General features: G+C 41.5%; 1 protein-coding gene across 1 annotated transcript in view; it reads left to right on the top strand.

Annotated features, from left to right (window-relative positions):
* Window positions 1-17,927, top strand: part of LOC309700493 (uncharacterized protein) — a 2,098,293-nt gene that overhangs the window by 611,197 nt on the left and 1,469,169 nt on the right. The window contains exons 26-27 of the mRNA XM_082524046.1: window positions 8,566-8,742; window positions 17,010-17,186. Coding sequence (XP_082380172.1) covers window positions 8,566-8,742; window positions 17,010-17,186 — 354 coding nt within the window. The remainder of the gene's footprint in view (window positions 1-8,565; window positions 8,743-17,009; window positions 17,187-17,927) is intronic.

Below are 17,927 nucleotides of genomic sequence, written 5' to 3'. Positions count from 1 at the left end.
AATATTGGGGAAGGAGAGTACAAACAACCATGGTCCAGAACTTGGTCAAACGATTTTAATGAAATACACGCGTGGGAAGACCAGCTCCGTTCGCAGACCGGGCTGATCTCCGACTTAATCAAAGCATAAACAGATATTTTATACCATCAGGGCTTGAATTTAATGACGCCCCCTCATACGTCACAAACAGAATATATGCATACGTCAAATCAAAACCACAATGACTTTTAACACAGTTTAAAAGAACATTATCTCCTATCTTCATGGCAGGTACTTCCTGTCACTGCCGGATGCTCGCTTATCATCTTGACACATCAGCAGCAGTTCTGCGACAAACTGCTCTTTTGCAACCCCGAGCAAAACATGATTAAACTTCCACCTATAAATGATTCTCTTTAACTAAGTGTGTGCCTCGTCCTTAAAGGCTCCTCAAAATAACCTGCACTTAGACTCTGCTTTCGGTTTCAGTTCTGCAAAAGACACACTCTTCAAACCTGCAATTTCCTGTCAGCCTGCAACTTAGTCTTTCTGAAAGACACACACTGTTTAAACATCTGAATGCAATATCAATTTTGTAGATTATATTATTAATGCAATGGTAATGATGATGATTATTAACAATAGCAGCAAAATATCTCTCCAATCTCAATACTCCCTCTCTCGACCTCTGGAACACCAGAGGTCGCAATACATTGTGTTGGGTCACTCCTCGGCCCACTCAGCTGCTTCCATGTCCATCCATGGCATCATGGACATCGGGGTCACCACTCCCGCTCTGACCCTCTCTAGCCGTCCTCTGGCTCAGCAAATCAGACAACCTCATGTCATCTAAGTGGTCCAGTAATAAACACCAGCTCCCCCTCGAGAACACTCCATGCGTAAGATTAGGTTTTTTCTGCGTCCCTCTCTTGTGGTCCATCATGCCTCGGGCCTCCAGGATCCTCACCCCCCTGTGGTCGCCGAGATCTTCTGTAAAGCAAACCAAACACCTTTTCCTGCACCTCCCTAACTTATCATCTTTGGGACTCTTTAATCAAAAGCCTGATCCTAATTATCTTCTTGACTTATTGACTTGTATTTATATATATTCTTCAACGTTACTCATCATTTTAAAACTCTTAAAACGCTGCTTTCACGTCCCTGCATGCGTTTCCTGTCGCTTGCCTTATCTAATCATCAACATCCTGTACACAGAACTCTCGCTGCTGCAAGGCCTCCACTCTGACCTAGAATCTCCTTTCACAAGAAAATCATTATAAGCGCCTATTCTACTAAAAGATCCAAAAAAAACAACCACTTTAATCAATTAAGTTTAAACATATAAGCAATTACTCCTGCATACATTTTATCACAGCTAAACGCTGCCTTGAAACAACTCCTGTGTGTTAACACCAGTGTTGGTCAAGTTACTTGAAAAAAGTAATCAGTAACTAATTACTGATTACTTCCCCAAAAAAGTAATCCCGTTACTTTACTGATTACTGATTACTTGGTCAGAGGGCCCGGTGGCGCCAGTGTCCGGCAGCCTCGCCTCTGTCAGTGCGCCCCAGGGTGGCTGTGGCTACAATGTAGCTGCCATCACCAGTGTGTGAATGTGTGTGTGAATGGGTGGATGACTGGATATGTAAAGCGCTTTGGGGTCCTTAGGGACTAGTAAAGCGCTATATAAATACAGGCCATTTACCATTTACTTATTTTCAAAAGTAATTAATTACTTAGTTACTTAGTTACTTTTTAAAAACACGATTTACAACCTGAAGAGGTGATAAAGCGATAGATCTTTCAGCCCAATTCTACTTTTTCTGCATAATCCATCATACAAAATGTAATCAAATGGAAAAGTCTCTTTTTTTAAACTTGTTTTATCAGTTTTAATCTTTTAATTTTATGCATCAAGCAAAAATTTAATTATATGCAACATTCTCTGACTTGAATAAATTAGTTTAACATTGAAACCTATTTTCTGCCCATTCCAGCACATAAAATGAAATATTTTTTGTGTTTACACTCAGTCTTTCAAATAGATGCAAGTAAAACACAGCAGAAAATAAATAAACTCAAAGACTCAGCGGTCCTGTTGCTCTATTTTGACCTGTAAAGCAGGACTGGGGGTAGGCGGAGGTTTACCCTGGTGCAGGTGTGCCGCGGTCAGTTGAAGAATCCGCGAGTTTCTCTGTGAATTTCCCATTACGTCGTTGCGCACTCGGTGCTTGCTTGGAAGTTTAGGGGTTTTTTTCCGCTGTAAAAGGTTTTCTTCCCACGCACAACGGACACTAATGTTTCTGTCACTTTTTATGGAATCAAACTCAAAATAAGGTCAGTACTTCCACACTTTAAACGCTGCACGCTCATACTCTCTCCCACAATCGATTTATGATCCATTGTTGATCTGCACACAGCTGTTGTCACTAACGGCGCACTCGCTTAGGTCACTGTCGTGAGACATTCTGGCAAAAAAATCACGGTTTTAGTAACGCAGTAACGCAGCGTTCCTACGGGAAAGTAACGGTAATCTAATTACCGATTTTGCAATAGTAATCCCTTACTTTACTTGTTACTTGAAAAAAGTAATCAGATTACAGTAACGCGTTACAAGTGACGCGTTACTGCCCATCTCTGGTTAACACTAACTTCATTTTAAAACTCACATTTCCTATGTTATAACCTGTTTTTGGTATAGCCTTTTTATTTCATCTTGCTCCTTTGATGTAACAATACCTTCTCATTCTAGTTTATCAGACTTAACCAAAATATATGCTTTCCTTCCTTTGGTCCTTCTCTAAAGCAAGAAACTCCTATTCAGTTCCTCTTTTCTGTCACTTGTTACAGGGCCAGCTCAAGTTCAGTTAAACGCTAAATTAATTTGAGGCCTTTTGCCTGGAATCAATACTGTCATGTGTGTTTATGGACTCTGTGTCTGTAAGCGTGTGCAATCCTTCAATAACTCATATCATCCTCACAGTAGATTGGCTAATCATAGCGCTAGCCAAAGGCTCGTGACCCTCAAGAGACGAATTGAGCCACAACTCCCTTAAAGGCACAAAATGCAATATGTATAAAAAGTCATTTCTACGTATAAGCTCTCCCCTTTATCCTAAAAATAAATCTATGTAATATCTGTATGTGTGTCTTCTTTTCATTAATGTAATTATCAGTTATTTTCTCTTTTTATTTTACCTTCTTTTTGTTTACCTCTTTGTTTGTGACGTGGACATCCCTAAACCATCCTGAGTTCCGGCTTCAATTTCAACCCAATTGTACCCTCTATTCTCGCAGTCGAACTCGTCTGGGCTTCACCTTCCCACTGGCCCCTGTGCCCTTCTCTTAGTGTCCTTTGTTGTCTTGTGATCCCCAGCAAACACAGTCTGTTTCTTCTCTGTTTCCGTTGCTCTTTTCAGTATTTTCCTTTTAGATTAAATCCCAGCCTGGCAAAATATCCCATTCAGTGTCTTTAAACAGTTATGTCACACTGTTCTTACCAGCCTGCAGTTCACCGTGCATTTTCCATCACGTGCTTTTCTTCCATGCTGCTGCTGGTATCGTCAGTGTAGTTTCAGTTGCACTGTCTTTTGCCTGCTGTTAATTCTTGAAGTCCACGATGTTCTGTCGGTCTTCATCAGGAGATTAACTGTCCTATGAGCTTCTTCTCAGGATCGGGACAAGTGGGAGGTCAAGCTGTAAAATTTTAAGCCAAAATCTGGCCTGTTTTCCTCCCAATTCTGTTAATCAATGGTTTTGTACTCAAGATTCTAGGTTGAAAGAAGTCCACCTGTATTGACACACTAAAGCATACAATTAATATCCTTTTCATTTCTTTTCTTAAAACCTCCATTTGCTTCATCTGCCTGGAGTTTAACTCGTATGTTTCTCTCTCTGTGTGCTCACTTGTCACAGTCAGTTCCTTTTATGGGCATGCAAAGTTCCTGTCACACACACCATTTCCTGTCAACCTTGCAGCTGCTCAGAACCATATTTTCTGTTTCTATCTCTCCTGTTTTGTTTTTTTTACAGGCTAATAAAACTCTTGTTTTACTAAGTCTTGATCTAAAACAATTCACCCTTATTTCACGCACACACTTCTAAATATACTAAATTCTTTGCGTTTGTCAGATCGTCTCACACACACACCGCCTTTTCTCTCACACTTCCACTTCTGCACTCACTCTACTATCAACTTTCATAGTGTTATTATTATTTATTATTTTGTACAAATCACACCCAATCACTCAAAACCTGCTACTCACAGCATTCACACACTTAAACTGTGACAAGAGTTGAGGAATATACTCACAACACGCTTTCCTAAGAGTATTTCAGACATGCCTTTCATAATCAGAAAGAGCAAGTCAAAGAAAACAATTGAAACCTCTATTAATTCTCACAGCACACACATAGAATAGAAAAAATAAAACACACCAGCATTTATTGCTGATGAGAGGTTACTCCTAAAAGTAATATGTTAGTCTTAAATATATACAGTGCACTCACTATATTTATATATCAAAACTCAGTCAATTACTATACATCCACTACGGCAACTCAAAACTTTATTTATAGCCCTCTAATGAACATAAATGGCGTCTTAAACACACACTCAACAATGTTTGCAGCAGTATTTGTAAAACCAACTGTGGTTTAAACAGTTCACTGCTGACTAATTTGCATTTTCACACTCACACACACACAGTCTAAAAATAGCTCCAGCACTGCCTCAGACTCCTTTCACACAGAGATCTCTTATTTTATATTACAAAGACGTCTTATATTTACAACCACTGTCACATCTGTCAGCTTTAGCGCCTAAACAATTTCGACAAATTTAAGTTAACGGTCCAACCGATAAAGTCCAACTTTTTTGTGATCAATTAACCAGTATCTGTCCAACAGTTTCTGGCCTCATCTCTAAAATCCCTAACTCAATTTAAAAGCGTCAACCAACCCAAACTTTGCCTGAAGCTCTATTTTTGGCATTTCACAGCCAAGGCTTACCCCGAAGTTTTAAGTTAAAGTTACACGCCCGAAGTCCAACTTCTGCTGGCCAAAAAAGCGCAGACTACCGTTCCAAACGGTAAGGAGACTCTAACTCCTAGTTATTCTGGAGTGCCCCAAGCTCCACAGTGACCAACTGACTATCCCTCTTCGAGGACAATGCCTAAGCGTCCTTGGCATTGGCAAGCGTTACCTCTGAGCACTGTGCTTCCTATCAGTCCAACTGACGTTCTTGAATAATTTATAATACTTTGGAACAACAGTAAAACAGCCAAAAAAGTGTAAGACTGAAGCAGGTCCAACCTTATAACCAATACGGGCTCCACCCCAAACAATAACCAAATTCCCTAATATACTAAAATCACTCAGCAGTCCAACTGCTTTCCACGGTCCAACCGTATTAAATCCTTTAGCGGTCCAACCGCATTCAATCATTTTTAGCAGTCCAACTGCATTAAATCCTCAGTACTGTCATGAGATTCTCATCAAAATCAAAGCAGACATTCCCCAGTAATTTCAGTGAGTAGACTTTAATTTGTAATGTCCAATTTGGCACACTTTGGAAATAAATCAACAGGTAGTGCCTTACCTTTGGATAAGCGGCTTAGAACAACAATGAGAAAAAGAGAGCTGATTATTAGCTCATCAAAACACAAAACAAAATCACAATGAATTATCGGTTAATTTCATTTAAAAGAATTCATTAAGTATTTATGTACAATTCAAATTAGTTAATTACATATTTTGTTGGTTTGTTTTCTATTTTAATTATTTTACTGACACATTTAATGAATTATTTAATGATGTATTTATTTAATTCACGTTGCTACTCCTGGCCCTGCATCGCTGTTCATAAATACATTTTATTTGTCAGCTTCACCCATCAAAGTCAGGGGGCGGGGTTAATGCTGATCAAGTCAACACCATTGCTTTGGTCTGGTGGGCGTTCTTTTAGTGGGCTTTTCTCAATACTAAGTAGGCCTACACACCAGGGTTTGGACATGTGTGGACCCAAACTATACTTTTACCCTTTTTTGTGTGTCACCAAATACACTTTAATATTTTCTAGACAAGAATGTAGTGGCGTAATCTTTAACCTCTTTTGGCTCCAAACAGAAGTGACAGACTTGAGCAGGGTTCATTTAAAGGCTGACAGAAGTGGAGTGGTGACGGGGAGATGTTTGACAGGACAGTGTTTCAGCCTCCACAGGTTCATGTTGTGCTCCATCAGTCAGTGAAGATGAAGTCAGTGCTGATGAGGCTGTAGAGTGTGTGAGGGATGTGAATGAGGATGATGAAGATCTGATGATAGCAGATAAAAACAGGCTGCAGAGACTTTGAGCCATACAGGGCACACAGTGTGTGTACAGAACAGCTGAAATCATTATGGAGGCCTCACTGGAATATGGAAGCATCACAGTACAGCTTCAGTGAAGCTTTAAAGTCTCTGATATGAGATGAGAAATGAAGCAGCCAGAGCTTTTTCATGAGTGGAAATCCACTGTGACTGTGAGCTGCTGCTACAGCCTCCAGATTAGCCAGCAGCTCATCCTGCTCAACATTTTCTCACCAACTTTAATGGAAGTGTGATGTTTTCAGCTGGAGTGATGGTCAGGGTGGCCTCCCTCTCCTCTTCTTCTCCTCTTCCTCTTTCATTTGTAAAGCCACTTCTGCTGCTTTCATTCATTTGGAAGTCCTGTAGCTGAGTTTGGGAGAGACTAACAGCCTCGGCAGCAGAGGGGAGAAAGGCTGTAACACCACCACTTTACTCTGTTCTACCTGTCACATCATTTTATCAGGAAACAAATATGCTCATGTTTTTCCTATGTTTGTCTTGAAGATGTAAGAAGATCACATGGTGCTTTTTATTATTGTGTTGGTTTGTTTGCTGTCTCTTGGATGGAGCCCAGCTGTGCGTGGCCCCTGGGCCTGTGGTCAGAGTGTGTGCTGGATAATCCGGCCCAGGATGAGGCCAAACTGACATGGGATGAAATGTCTGTCACATAATTGAGCTTAGTGTAGTTTCATTTCTGCACAATTTAAAACAACCAAAACTTTTTTCTGTCTTTTCTATGTTATACTGTAGACTTTCTTTGATACTGTGTCCAAAAGGAGCAGCTTTTACTTTGAAGGGGAGGCGTCTCTGTTTCCTCTTCAGGTTGGATGATGGAAGCAAATTAGTAGCTGTGTCCCAAAACGTCGGCTGCATCCTCCAGAGGCTGCATTTGAAGGCCGATTACGTCACAGCCAGGCGATGAAGGCTGTCTGTATTTGTCGACTCCTTCAAATGTGCCCGACAAATGCGTCCTTCATTTCCCCGAATTTGAAGGATTCGTCGGGTGTGTCCTTCGTGGCCCACCATATCCCAGAATTCATAGCGCGGCCAAATTTCAGCTGCCAACAATGGCGGCAGCTACTAAGTTTTCAAATTACTCTTATTAATCTTTCTGGGTCACAAAATAAACTTTTAACATATTTTCAGGCGAGAAAGTAGCTGTGTAAACTTCAAATATCTGCTCGGTTTATCAAGACATCGCATATTTGCAAAAGTGTGCCGACGTTTTCGGAGACGTCTGTTCCCCACCCGCTCGCTAGCAAGCCGGGGGGTTCAATGGTCACTCCAGCCGGCGAGAGCAGCGGACGCCCGGCTTCATCGTTTTCAGACCCCGCTCTTTGGCTACTCAGGTGAAACACGATATATAAGTCACTTGGATAACTTAAAAATGTAATTGTTTGCCTTTTTTCTGTGTTTTATTTGTTCCGGAGTAAATCGGTTTGGCTGAGATCAAAGTTCCTCCGGGATTTTCACACAGCTGAATAAACGTTAAACAGGAAACTGATTAAACAGAAGTGTGAGACGGTCGAGAATTTACGCCAGTGTCCTGTTATATTTTAGATAGCAAGGAGCAGACGGCCGAGTTTATTAAACTCCACAAAGACAGCGGTGACGCAAATCTGAAGGCTAGACCGTCCCATTTCACAGCCTCGCACTTCCAGCCTTTTCGGTCTTTGAAGGACCCGGCCCACGTAGACTGCGAATACCGGGTCCTCCGAAGGATGCAGCCGACGTTTTGGGACAAAGCTAGTGTGCGATGTTCTTTCAGTGTTGCACTTTGTAGACGCTCCCTGAGCACTGGTCTCACAGCCAGCTGCACATAGAGACCAGTGTTGTTAGTCCAGGTCAGAAGATGACTTGTTGGAATGAAAATGAGCTTGTAGTTTGTCTGCTTTAATAATGTGACTGGAAAAAGGTGTTGGACTTCAAATATGTCCATTTCTTTCACACTTCACCTTTAAAAGTGAAGCCTTGTGGTTCCTGGAAGGAAAAACACGACTTTTTCAAGTCTTTGTCCTGTTTTTATGAGAAATGTACGACTTTAATGTGAAACATTCAGAGTTTTTTCTCTTGTTGTGTTTGTTTGAAGCTGCTTCCTGTTGGCTTCAGCTGTTTGGAGTTTCCATTTTCTAAACTTCTACATTCTGAACCTTCTTCAGCTCTGAACAGATGATGAAACACTGAATGATTTCAAGCTCACACTTTGTCTAATAAACTTACATCTTTCATTCTTTATACAGATTGAGTCGCTGTGGTTTGTCAGAGATCAGCTGTGATTATCTGGCAGCAGCACTGAAGTCCAACCCCTCCCATCTGAGACAGCTGGAGCTGAGCTGGAACAACAAGCTGCAGGATTCAGGAGTGAAGCATCTGTGTGGTTTCCTGGAGAGTCCAGGATGTGGACTTGAAACTCTGAGGTCAGTCAGCATGTTTTAGTTGTGCTGAGATGAATATGATGTGAAAGTTGTGCTGACACTAAACTGCAGACATCAGGCTGATATTATACTGATCCACACTGAGGATCTTCATGGTAAAGTCTGTTTTCTTCTTCTCTGGTTTAGTCCATTGACTGCAGCAGAACAATGTTCACATTTCAAACCTTCAAAGAAGAAGAAAAATCCTCCACTGGATAATTCACTGTGAAACTCTCCAACTTTTCATTCCACCTTAAAGTCTGTCTGACACTGAAATCCAAAGCAAAATGTGCGTTTGCTTTACAGACAGCAGTCCAACACAAACATACACACATCATCCAAAACACAGTCCAACATCCAAATCTCCTCCACTGCCAGCATGAATGATGGGAAAGAGAAGGAGGAACACTCTGACATTCAGGGTTAGAATGAGTTTCATGAAGCAGACTGTGAAGATCAAAGCTGCATTAGAAAGCTTACATGAATGAATGAGTGGACAGAAGTGGACAGAGATCATCTGAAGCACTTCAAAGGCTTTAAATCAGCACATTTCTCTTTATTCTTTATCAACTCTGTTAGTTTCTCTCAGTTTTCTGTGGAATGAAGCTAACAGCAGGCTAATAAGATGCTGACCAATAGGTTTCTATTAAAGGTTGTAATTTGTATATGAAAAAGTGCTTTGGCTCAGCAGGGATCAGCTTACAGGTAGAATACAGCTGCTGGATGGGATTAGCATGTCATAGCTATCTACCAAACTGCTAACTGGGGGATTTCAGGCCATCTATGGATCATTTTTGCTAACTGTTTATTCAGCTTAGGCTCACAGGGCTGCAGCCTGTGCCCTAGCTGTCATAGGGCAAGAGGCGTGGTCCACCTGCACAGGTGAGCAGTCCATCACAGGGCCAACAGAGAGAGACAGAGAAGCACTCTCTCACATCCACACCTACAGCCAATTTAGAAGCACCAGTGAACCTAAGCAGCATTTCATTGGACTGTGGGAGAACATCCAACCTCCACAGAAAGGCCAACAAGCTTCAACCTACAACCTTCTTGCTTTCAGGCACTAGTGCGAACCACTTTCCCCCATTTCAGCCCAAATCCTGCATCTTCCTGTTTCTGACTCCAGGCCAGCTCCACTAACACTTTCTCATCAGACACTGCCACCTAGTGGAGGAAGTCTTAGTCCCATTTGAAGCTTCAGATTACAGTTAGTTCCTTTACAAAGAGGTGGAGGTGGTGGGGCCACAGCACCATCATCACTGAGTGCCATAGGACACTTAACCTTTGTTTCCATATGCTGGGAACTTCCTGTTGTTCCAAGGAGGACTGGAAAATGTGTGAAAACCTCCCAGTCAGTTCCTCACAGCACACTTCAATCATTTCCCTCCCACAGCATCAGGACCAGGGCTTTTTCTCTCTTTGGTCCCACTAAGAGATTTCCACACAAACACCTCATCAGTGGGACTCTCAGAGCTACCAGCCCTTTGCTACAATCACAAAGCTCTTCATTGAAATCAATGATATCAAAGCTGGAATCAAATGAGTCCAAGTCTTCTGCTGATTCAGCATCACATTCATCTTTGCTCCTTGTTCTGCATCCCCACCATGGACTTCATTCCTTTCCAAGCCAGCCTTGAGTGTCCTTTATTCAGCTCATCCTCTGCTTTACTTTTACACCTGATTTTAGCTGCTTTATCTCTCTTTCAACAAGTTTCTGTGCCTCAATCTTTTTCTTCTCTCCCTCATAACAAGACAGCTTCTTCTGCCTGAGAACATGTTGGAGTGATTTACTAATCCAGGGCTGCTTATTGGGGAAAATACTTCCTGTTTCCAAAGTAATCCCCATTTTTCCCAGAAAGAAATGTAAGTAGAAATCGATGATCTAAGTGAGAACATGAGCCTTTAACAATAGCAGCAAAATATCTCTCCAATCTCAATACTCCCTCTCTCGACCTCTGGAACACCAGAGGTCACAATACATTGTGTTGGGTCACTCCTCGGCCCACTCAGCTGCTTCCATGTCCATCCATGGCATCATGGACATCGGGGTCACCACTCCCGCTCTGACCCTCTCTAGCCGTCCTCTGGCTCAGCAAATCAGACAACCTCATGTCATCTAAGTGGTCCAGTAATAAACACCAGCTCCCCCTCGAGAACACTTCATGCGTAAGATTAGGTTTTTTCTGCGTCCCTCTCTTGTGGTCCATCATGCCTCGGGCCTCCAGGATCCTCACCCCCCTGTGGTCACCGAGATCTTCTGCAAAGCAAACAAAACACCTTTTCCTGCACCTCCCTAACTTATCATCTTTGGGACTCTTTAATCAAAAGCCTGATCCTAATTATCTTCTTGACTTATTGACTTGTATTTATATATATTCTTCAACGTTACTCATCATTTTAAAACTCTTAAAACGCTGCTTTCACGTCCCTGCATGCGTTTCCTGTCGCTTGCCTTATCTAATCATCAACATCCTGTACACAGAACTCTCGCTGCTGCAAGGCCTCCACTCTGACCTAGAATCTCCTTTCACAAGAAAATCATTATAAGCGCCTATTCTACTAAAAGATCCAAAAAAAAAAACAACCACTTTAATCAATTAAGTTTAAACATATAAGCAATTACTCATGCATACATTTTATCATAGCTAAACGCTGCCTTGAAACAACTCCTGTGTGTTAACACTAACTTCATTTTAAAACTCACATTTCCTATGTTATAACCTGTTTTTGGTATAGCCTTTTTATTTCATCTTGCTCCTTTGATGTAACAATACCTTCTCATTCTAGTTTATCAGACTTAACCAAAATATATGCTTTCCTTCCTTTGGTCCTTCTCTAAAGCAAGAAACTCCTATTCAGTTCCTCTTTTCTGTCACTTGTTACAGGGCCAGCTCAAGTTCAGTTAAACGCTAAATTAATTTGAGGCCTTTTGCCTGGAATCAATACTGTCATGTGTGTTTATGGACTCTGTGTCTGTAAGCGTGTGCAATCCTTCAATAACTCATATCATCCTCACAGTAGATTGGCTAATCATAGCGCTAGCCAAAGGCTCGTGACCCTCAAGAGACGAATTGAGCCACAACTCCCTTAAAGGCACAAAATGCAATATGTATAAAAAGTCATTTCTACGTATAAGCTCTCCCCTTTATCCTAAAAATAAATCTATGTAATATCTGTATGTGTGTCTTCTTTTCATTAATGTAATTATCAGTTATTTTCTCTTTTTATTTTACCTTCTTTTTGTTTACCTCTTTGTTTGTGACGTGGACATCCCTAAACCATCCTGAGTTCCGGCTTCAATTTCAACCCAATTGTACCCTCTATTCTCGCAGTCGAACTCGTCTGGGCTTCACCTTCCCACTGGCCCCTGTGCCCTTCTCTTAGTGTCCTTTGTTGTCTTGTGATCCCCAGCAAACACAGTCTGTTTCTTCTCTGTTTCTTCTCCGTTGCTCTTTTCAGTATTTTCCTTTTAGATTAAATCCCAGCCTGGCAAAATATCCCATTCAGTGTCTTTAAACAGTTATGTCACACTGTTCTTACCAGCCTGCAGTTCACCGTGCATTTTCCATCACGTGCTTTTCTTCCATGCTGCTGCTGGTATCGTCAGTGTAGTTTCAGTTGCACTGTCTTTTGCCTGCTGTTAATTCTTGAAGTCCACGATGTTCTGTCGGTCTTCATCAGGAGATTAACTGTCCTATGAGCTTCTTCTCAGGATCGGGACAAGTGGGAGGTCAAGCTGTAAAATTTTAAGCCAAAATCTGGCCTGTTTTCCTCCCACTTCTGTTAATCAATGGTTTTGTACTCAAGATTCTAGGTTGAAAGAAGTCCACCTGTATTGACACACTAAAGCATACAATTAATATCCTTTTCATTTCTTTTCTTAAAACCTCCATTTGCTTCATCTGCCTGGAGTTTAACTCGTATGTTTCTCTCTCTGTGTGCTCACTTGTCACAGTCAGTTCCTTTTATGGGCATGCAAAGTTCCTGTCACACACACCATTTCCTGTCAACCTTGCAGCTGCTCAGAACCATATTTTCTGTTTCTATCTCTCCTGTTTTGTTTTTTTTTACAGGCTAATAAAACTCTTGTTTTACTAAGTCTTGATCTAAAACAATTCACCCTTATTTCACGCACACACTTCTAAATATACTAAATTCTTTGCGTTTGTCAGATCGTCTCACACACACACCGCCTTTTCTCTCACACTTCCACTTCTGCACTCACTCTACTATCAACTTTCATAGTGTTATTATTATTTATTATTTTGTACAAATCACACCCAATCACTCAAAACCTGCTACTCACAGCATTCACACACTTAAACTGTGACAAGAGTTGAGGAATATACTCACAACACGCTTTCCTAAGAGTATTTCAGACATGCCTTTCATAATCAGAAAGAGCAAGTCAAAGAAAACAATTGAAACCTCTATTAATTCTCACAGCACACACATAGAATAGAAAAAATAAAACACACCAGCATTTATTGCTGATGAGAGGTTACTCCTAAAAGTAATATGTTAGTCTTAAATATATACAGTGCACTCACTATATTTATATATCAAAACTCAGTCAATTACTATACATCCACTACGGCAACTCAAAACTTTATTTATAGCCCTCTAATGAACATAAATGGCGTCTTAAACACACATTCAACAATGTTTGCAGCAGTATTTGTAAAACCAACTGTGGTTTAAACAGTTCACTGCTGACTAATTTGCATTTTCACACTCACACACACACAGTCTAAAAATAGCTCCAGCACTGCCTCAGACTCCTTTCACACAGAGATCTCTTATTTTATATTACAAAGACGTCTTATATTTACAACCACTGTCACATCTGTCAGCTTTAGCGCCTAAACAATTTCGACAAATTTGAGTTAACGGTCCAACCGATAAAGTCCAACTTTTTTGTGATCAATTAACCAGTATCTGTCCAACAGTTTCTGGCCTCATCTCTAAAATCTCTAACTCGATTTAAAAGCGTCAACCAACCCAAACTTTGCCTGAAGCTCTATTTTTGGCATTTCACAGCCAAGGCTTACCCCGAAGTTTTAAGTTAAAGTTACACGCCCGAAGTCCAACTTCTGCTGGCCAAAAAAGCGCAGACTACCGTTCCAAACGGTAAGGAGACTCTAACTCCTAGTTATTCTGGAGTGCCCCAAGCTCCACAGTGACCAACTGACTATCCCTCTTCGAGGACAATGCCTAAGCGTCCTTGGCATTGGCAAGCGTTACCTCTGAGCACTGCGCTTCCTATCAGTCCAACTGACGTTCTTGAATAATTTATAATACTTTGGAACAACAGTAAAACAGCCAAAAAAGTGTAAGACTGAAGCAGGTCCAACCTTATAACCAATACGGGCTCCACCCCAAACAATAACCAAATTCCCTAATATACTAAAATCACTCAGCAGTCCAACTGCTTTCCACCGTCCGACCGTATTAAATCCTTTAGCGGTCCAACCGCATTCAATCATTTTTAGCAGTCCAACTGCATTAAATCCTCAGTACTGTCATGAGATTCTCATCAAAATCAAAGCAGACATTCCCCAGTAATTTCAGTGAGTAGACTTTAATTTGTAATGTCCAATTTGGCACACTTTGGAAATAATTCAACAGGTAGTGCCTTACCTTTGGATAAGCGGCTTAGAACAACAATGAGAAAAAGAGAGCTGATTATTAGCTCATCAAAACACAAAACAAAATCACAATGAATTATCGGTTAATTTCATTTAAAATAATTCATTAAGTATTTATGTACAATTCAAATTAGTTAATTACATATTTTGTTGGTTTGTTTTCTATTTTAATTATTTTACTGACACATTTAATGAATTATTTAATGATGTATTTATTTAATTCACGTTGCTACTCCTGGCCCTGCATCGCTGTTCATAAATACATTTTATTTGTCAGCTTCACCCATCAAAGTCAGGAGGCGGGGTTAATGCTGATCAAGTCAACACCATTGCTTTGGTCTGGTGGGCGTTCTTTTAGTGGGCTTTTCTCAATACTAAGTAGGCCTACACACCAGGGTTTGGACATGTGTGGACCCAAACTATACTTTTACCCTTTTTTGTGTGTCACCAAATACACTTTAATATTTTCTAGACAAAAATGTAGTGGCATAATCTTTAACCTCTTTTGGCTCCAAACAGAAGTGACAGACTTGAGCAGGGTTCATTTAAAGGCTGACAGAAGTGGAGTGGTGACGGGGAGATGTTTGACAGGACAGTGTTTCAGCCTCCACAGGTTCATGTTGTGCTCCATCAGTCAGTGAAGCTGAAGTCAGTGCTGATGAGGCTGTAGAGTGTGTGAGGGATGTGAATGAGGATGATGAAGATCTGATGATAGCAGATAAAAACAGGCTGCAGAGACTTTGAGCCATACAGGGCACACAGTGTGTGTACAGAACAGCTGAAATCATTATGGAGGCCTCACTGGGATATGGAAGCATCACAGTACAGCTTCAGTGAAGCATTAAAGTCTCTGATATGAGATGAGAAATGAAGCAGCCAGAGCTTTTTCATGAGTGGAAACCCACTGTGACTGTGAGCTGCTGCTACAGCCTCCAGATTAGCCAGCAGCTCATCCTGCTCAACATGGACCTGTGGTCAGAGTGTGTGCTGGATAATCCGGCCCAGGATGAGGCCAAACTGACATGGGATGAAATGTCTGTCACATAATTGAGCTTAGTGTAGTTTCATTTCTGCACAATTTAAAAACAACCAAAACTTTGTTCTGTCTTTTCTATGTTATACTGTAGACTTTCTTTGATACTGTGTCCAAAAGGAGCAGCTTTTACTTTGAAGGGGAGGCGTCTCTGTTTCCTCTTCAGGTTGGATGATGGAAGCAAATTAGTAGCTGTGTCCCAAAACGTCGGCTGCATCCTCCAGAGGCTGCATTTGAAGGCCGATTACATCACAGCCAGGCGATGAAGGCTGTCCGTATTTGTCGACTCCTTCAAATGTGCCCGACAAATGCGTCCTTCATTTCCCCGAATTTGAAGGATTCGTCGGGTGTGTCTTTCGTGGCCCACCATATCCCAGAATTCATAGCGCGGCCCAGCCAAATTTCAGCTGCCAACAATGGCGGCAGCTACTAAGTTTTCAAATTACTCTTATTAATCTTTCTGGGTCACAAAATAAACTTTTAACATATTTTCAGGTGAGAAAGTAGCTGTGTAAACTTCAAATATCTGCTCGGTTTATGAAGACATCGCATATTTGCAAAAGTGTGCCGACGTTTTCGGAGACGTCTGTTCCCCACCCGCTCGCTAGCAAGCCGGGGGGTTCAATGGTCACTCCAGCCGGCGAGAGCAGCGGACGCCCGGCTTCATCGTTTTCAGACCCCGCTCTTTGGCTACTCAGGTGAAAAACGATATATAAGTCACTCGGATAACTTAAAAATGTAATTGTTTGCCTTTTTTCTGTGTTTTATTTGTTCCGGAGTAAATCGGTTTGGCTGAGATCAAAGTTCCTCCGGGATTTTCACACAGCTGAATAAACGTTAAACAGGAAACTGATTAAACAGAAGTGTGAGACGGTCGAGAATTTACGCCAGTGTCCTGTTATATTTTAGATAGCAAGGAGCAGACGGCCGAGTTTATTAAACTCCACAAAGACAGCGGTGACGCAAATCTGAAGGCTCGACCGTCCCATTTCACAGCCTCGCACTTCCAGCCTTTTCAGTCTTTGAAGGACCCGGCCCACGTAGACCGCGAATACCGGGTCCTCCGAAGGATGCAGCCGACGTTTTGGGACAAAGCTAGTGTGCGATGTTCTTTCAGTGTTGCACTTTGTAGACGCTCCCTGAGCACTGGTCTCACAGCCAGCTGCACATAGAGACCAGTGTTGTTAGTCCAGGTCAGAAGATGACTTGTTGGAATGAAAATGAGCTTGTAGTTTGTCTGCTTTAATAATGTGACTGGAAAAAGGTGTTGGACTTCAAATATGTCCATTTCTTTCACACTTCACCTTTAAAAGTGAAGCCTTGTGGTTCCGGGAAGGAAAAACACGACTTTTTCAAGTCTTTGTCCTGCTTTTATGATAAATGTACGACTTTAATGTGAAACATTCAGAGTTTTTTCTCTTGTTGTGTTTGTTTGAAGCTGCTTCCTGTTGGCTTCAGCTGTTTGGAGTTTCCATTTTCTAAACTTCTACATTCTGAACCTTCTTCAGCTCTGAACAGATGATGAAACACTGAATGATTTCAAGCTCACACTTTGTCTAATAAACTTACATCTTTCATTCTTTATACAGATTGAGGGACTGTGGTTTGTCAGAGATCAGCTGTGATTATCTGGCAGCAGCACTGAAGTCCAACCCCTCCCATCTGAGACAGCTGGACCTGACCAGGAACTACAACCTGCAGGATTCAGGAGTGAAGCATCTGTGTGGTTTCCTGGAGAGTCCAGGATGTGGACTTGAAACTCTGGGGTCAGTCAGCATGTTTTAGTTGTGCTGAGATGAATATGATGTGAAAGTTGTGCTGACACTAAACTGCAGACATCAGGCTGATATTATACTGATCCACACTGAGGATCTTCATGGTAAAGTCTGTTTTCTTCTTCTCTGGTTTAGTCCATTGACTGCAGCAGAACAATGTTCACATTTCAAACAGTGAGACTCAACGTATGGCCCGCGGCCCACACGCGGCCTGCCCACCTTTCCTGATTCAGAGAGAGGGGACCCTGATTAACTGTGTAGTGTTCTTCCTCACAGTTCTAAGTATCAGACACAACAATGAATAATCCACAGCTGACTGTCTTTAGCAGGTCAAAGGTCACGGCACACAGCAGACAGTGGGAAATATTATAATTCTGATCATTTATCAGCACATATCCATATGTATAAAAACAAAGCTGACACTGTGAGACTTGATCAGAGGTGTGATCATCACAGCAGAGGCCTTTGTGTCAAAGTCACTGAGGATCAAACAGAAACACATGAAGCAGATTTTCCTGTTCTGGCTTTTTATAGCAGATAACCTTCAAAATATTCTGCAGTCCATCAAAAACTGAAGCAAACCATGAATCAACATGTGAACATGAGCTGATGCTGCTGAAGTGAAGCAAAGTTACAGAGGTTTGATTACAGACACAGCTGAGAGTTTGTAATCTGTCATCATTTTAAAAGGTTTACATTTCTTCAGTATATCCACATTTGCAGCTGCTACCT

This window comes from Aulonocara stuartgranti (genome assembly GCF_965226115.1).
Source record: "Aulonocara stuartgranti genome assembly, chromosome: 3".
NCBI lineage: Eukaryota > Metazoa > Chordata > Actinopteri > Cichliformes > Cichlidae > Aulonocara > Aulonocara stuartgranti.
This window is presented reverse-complemented; position numbering and strand designations above follow the sequence as displayed.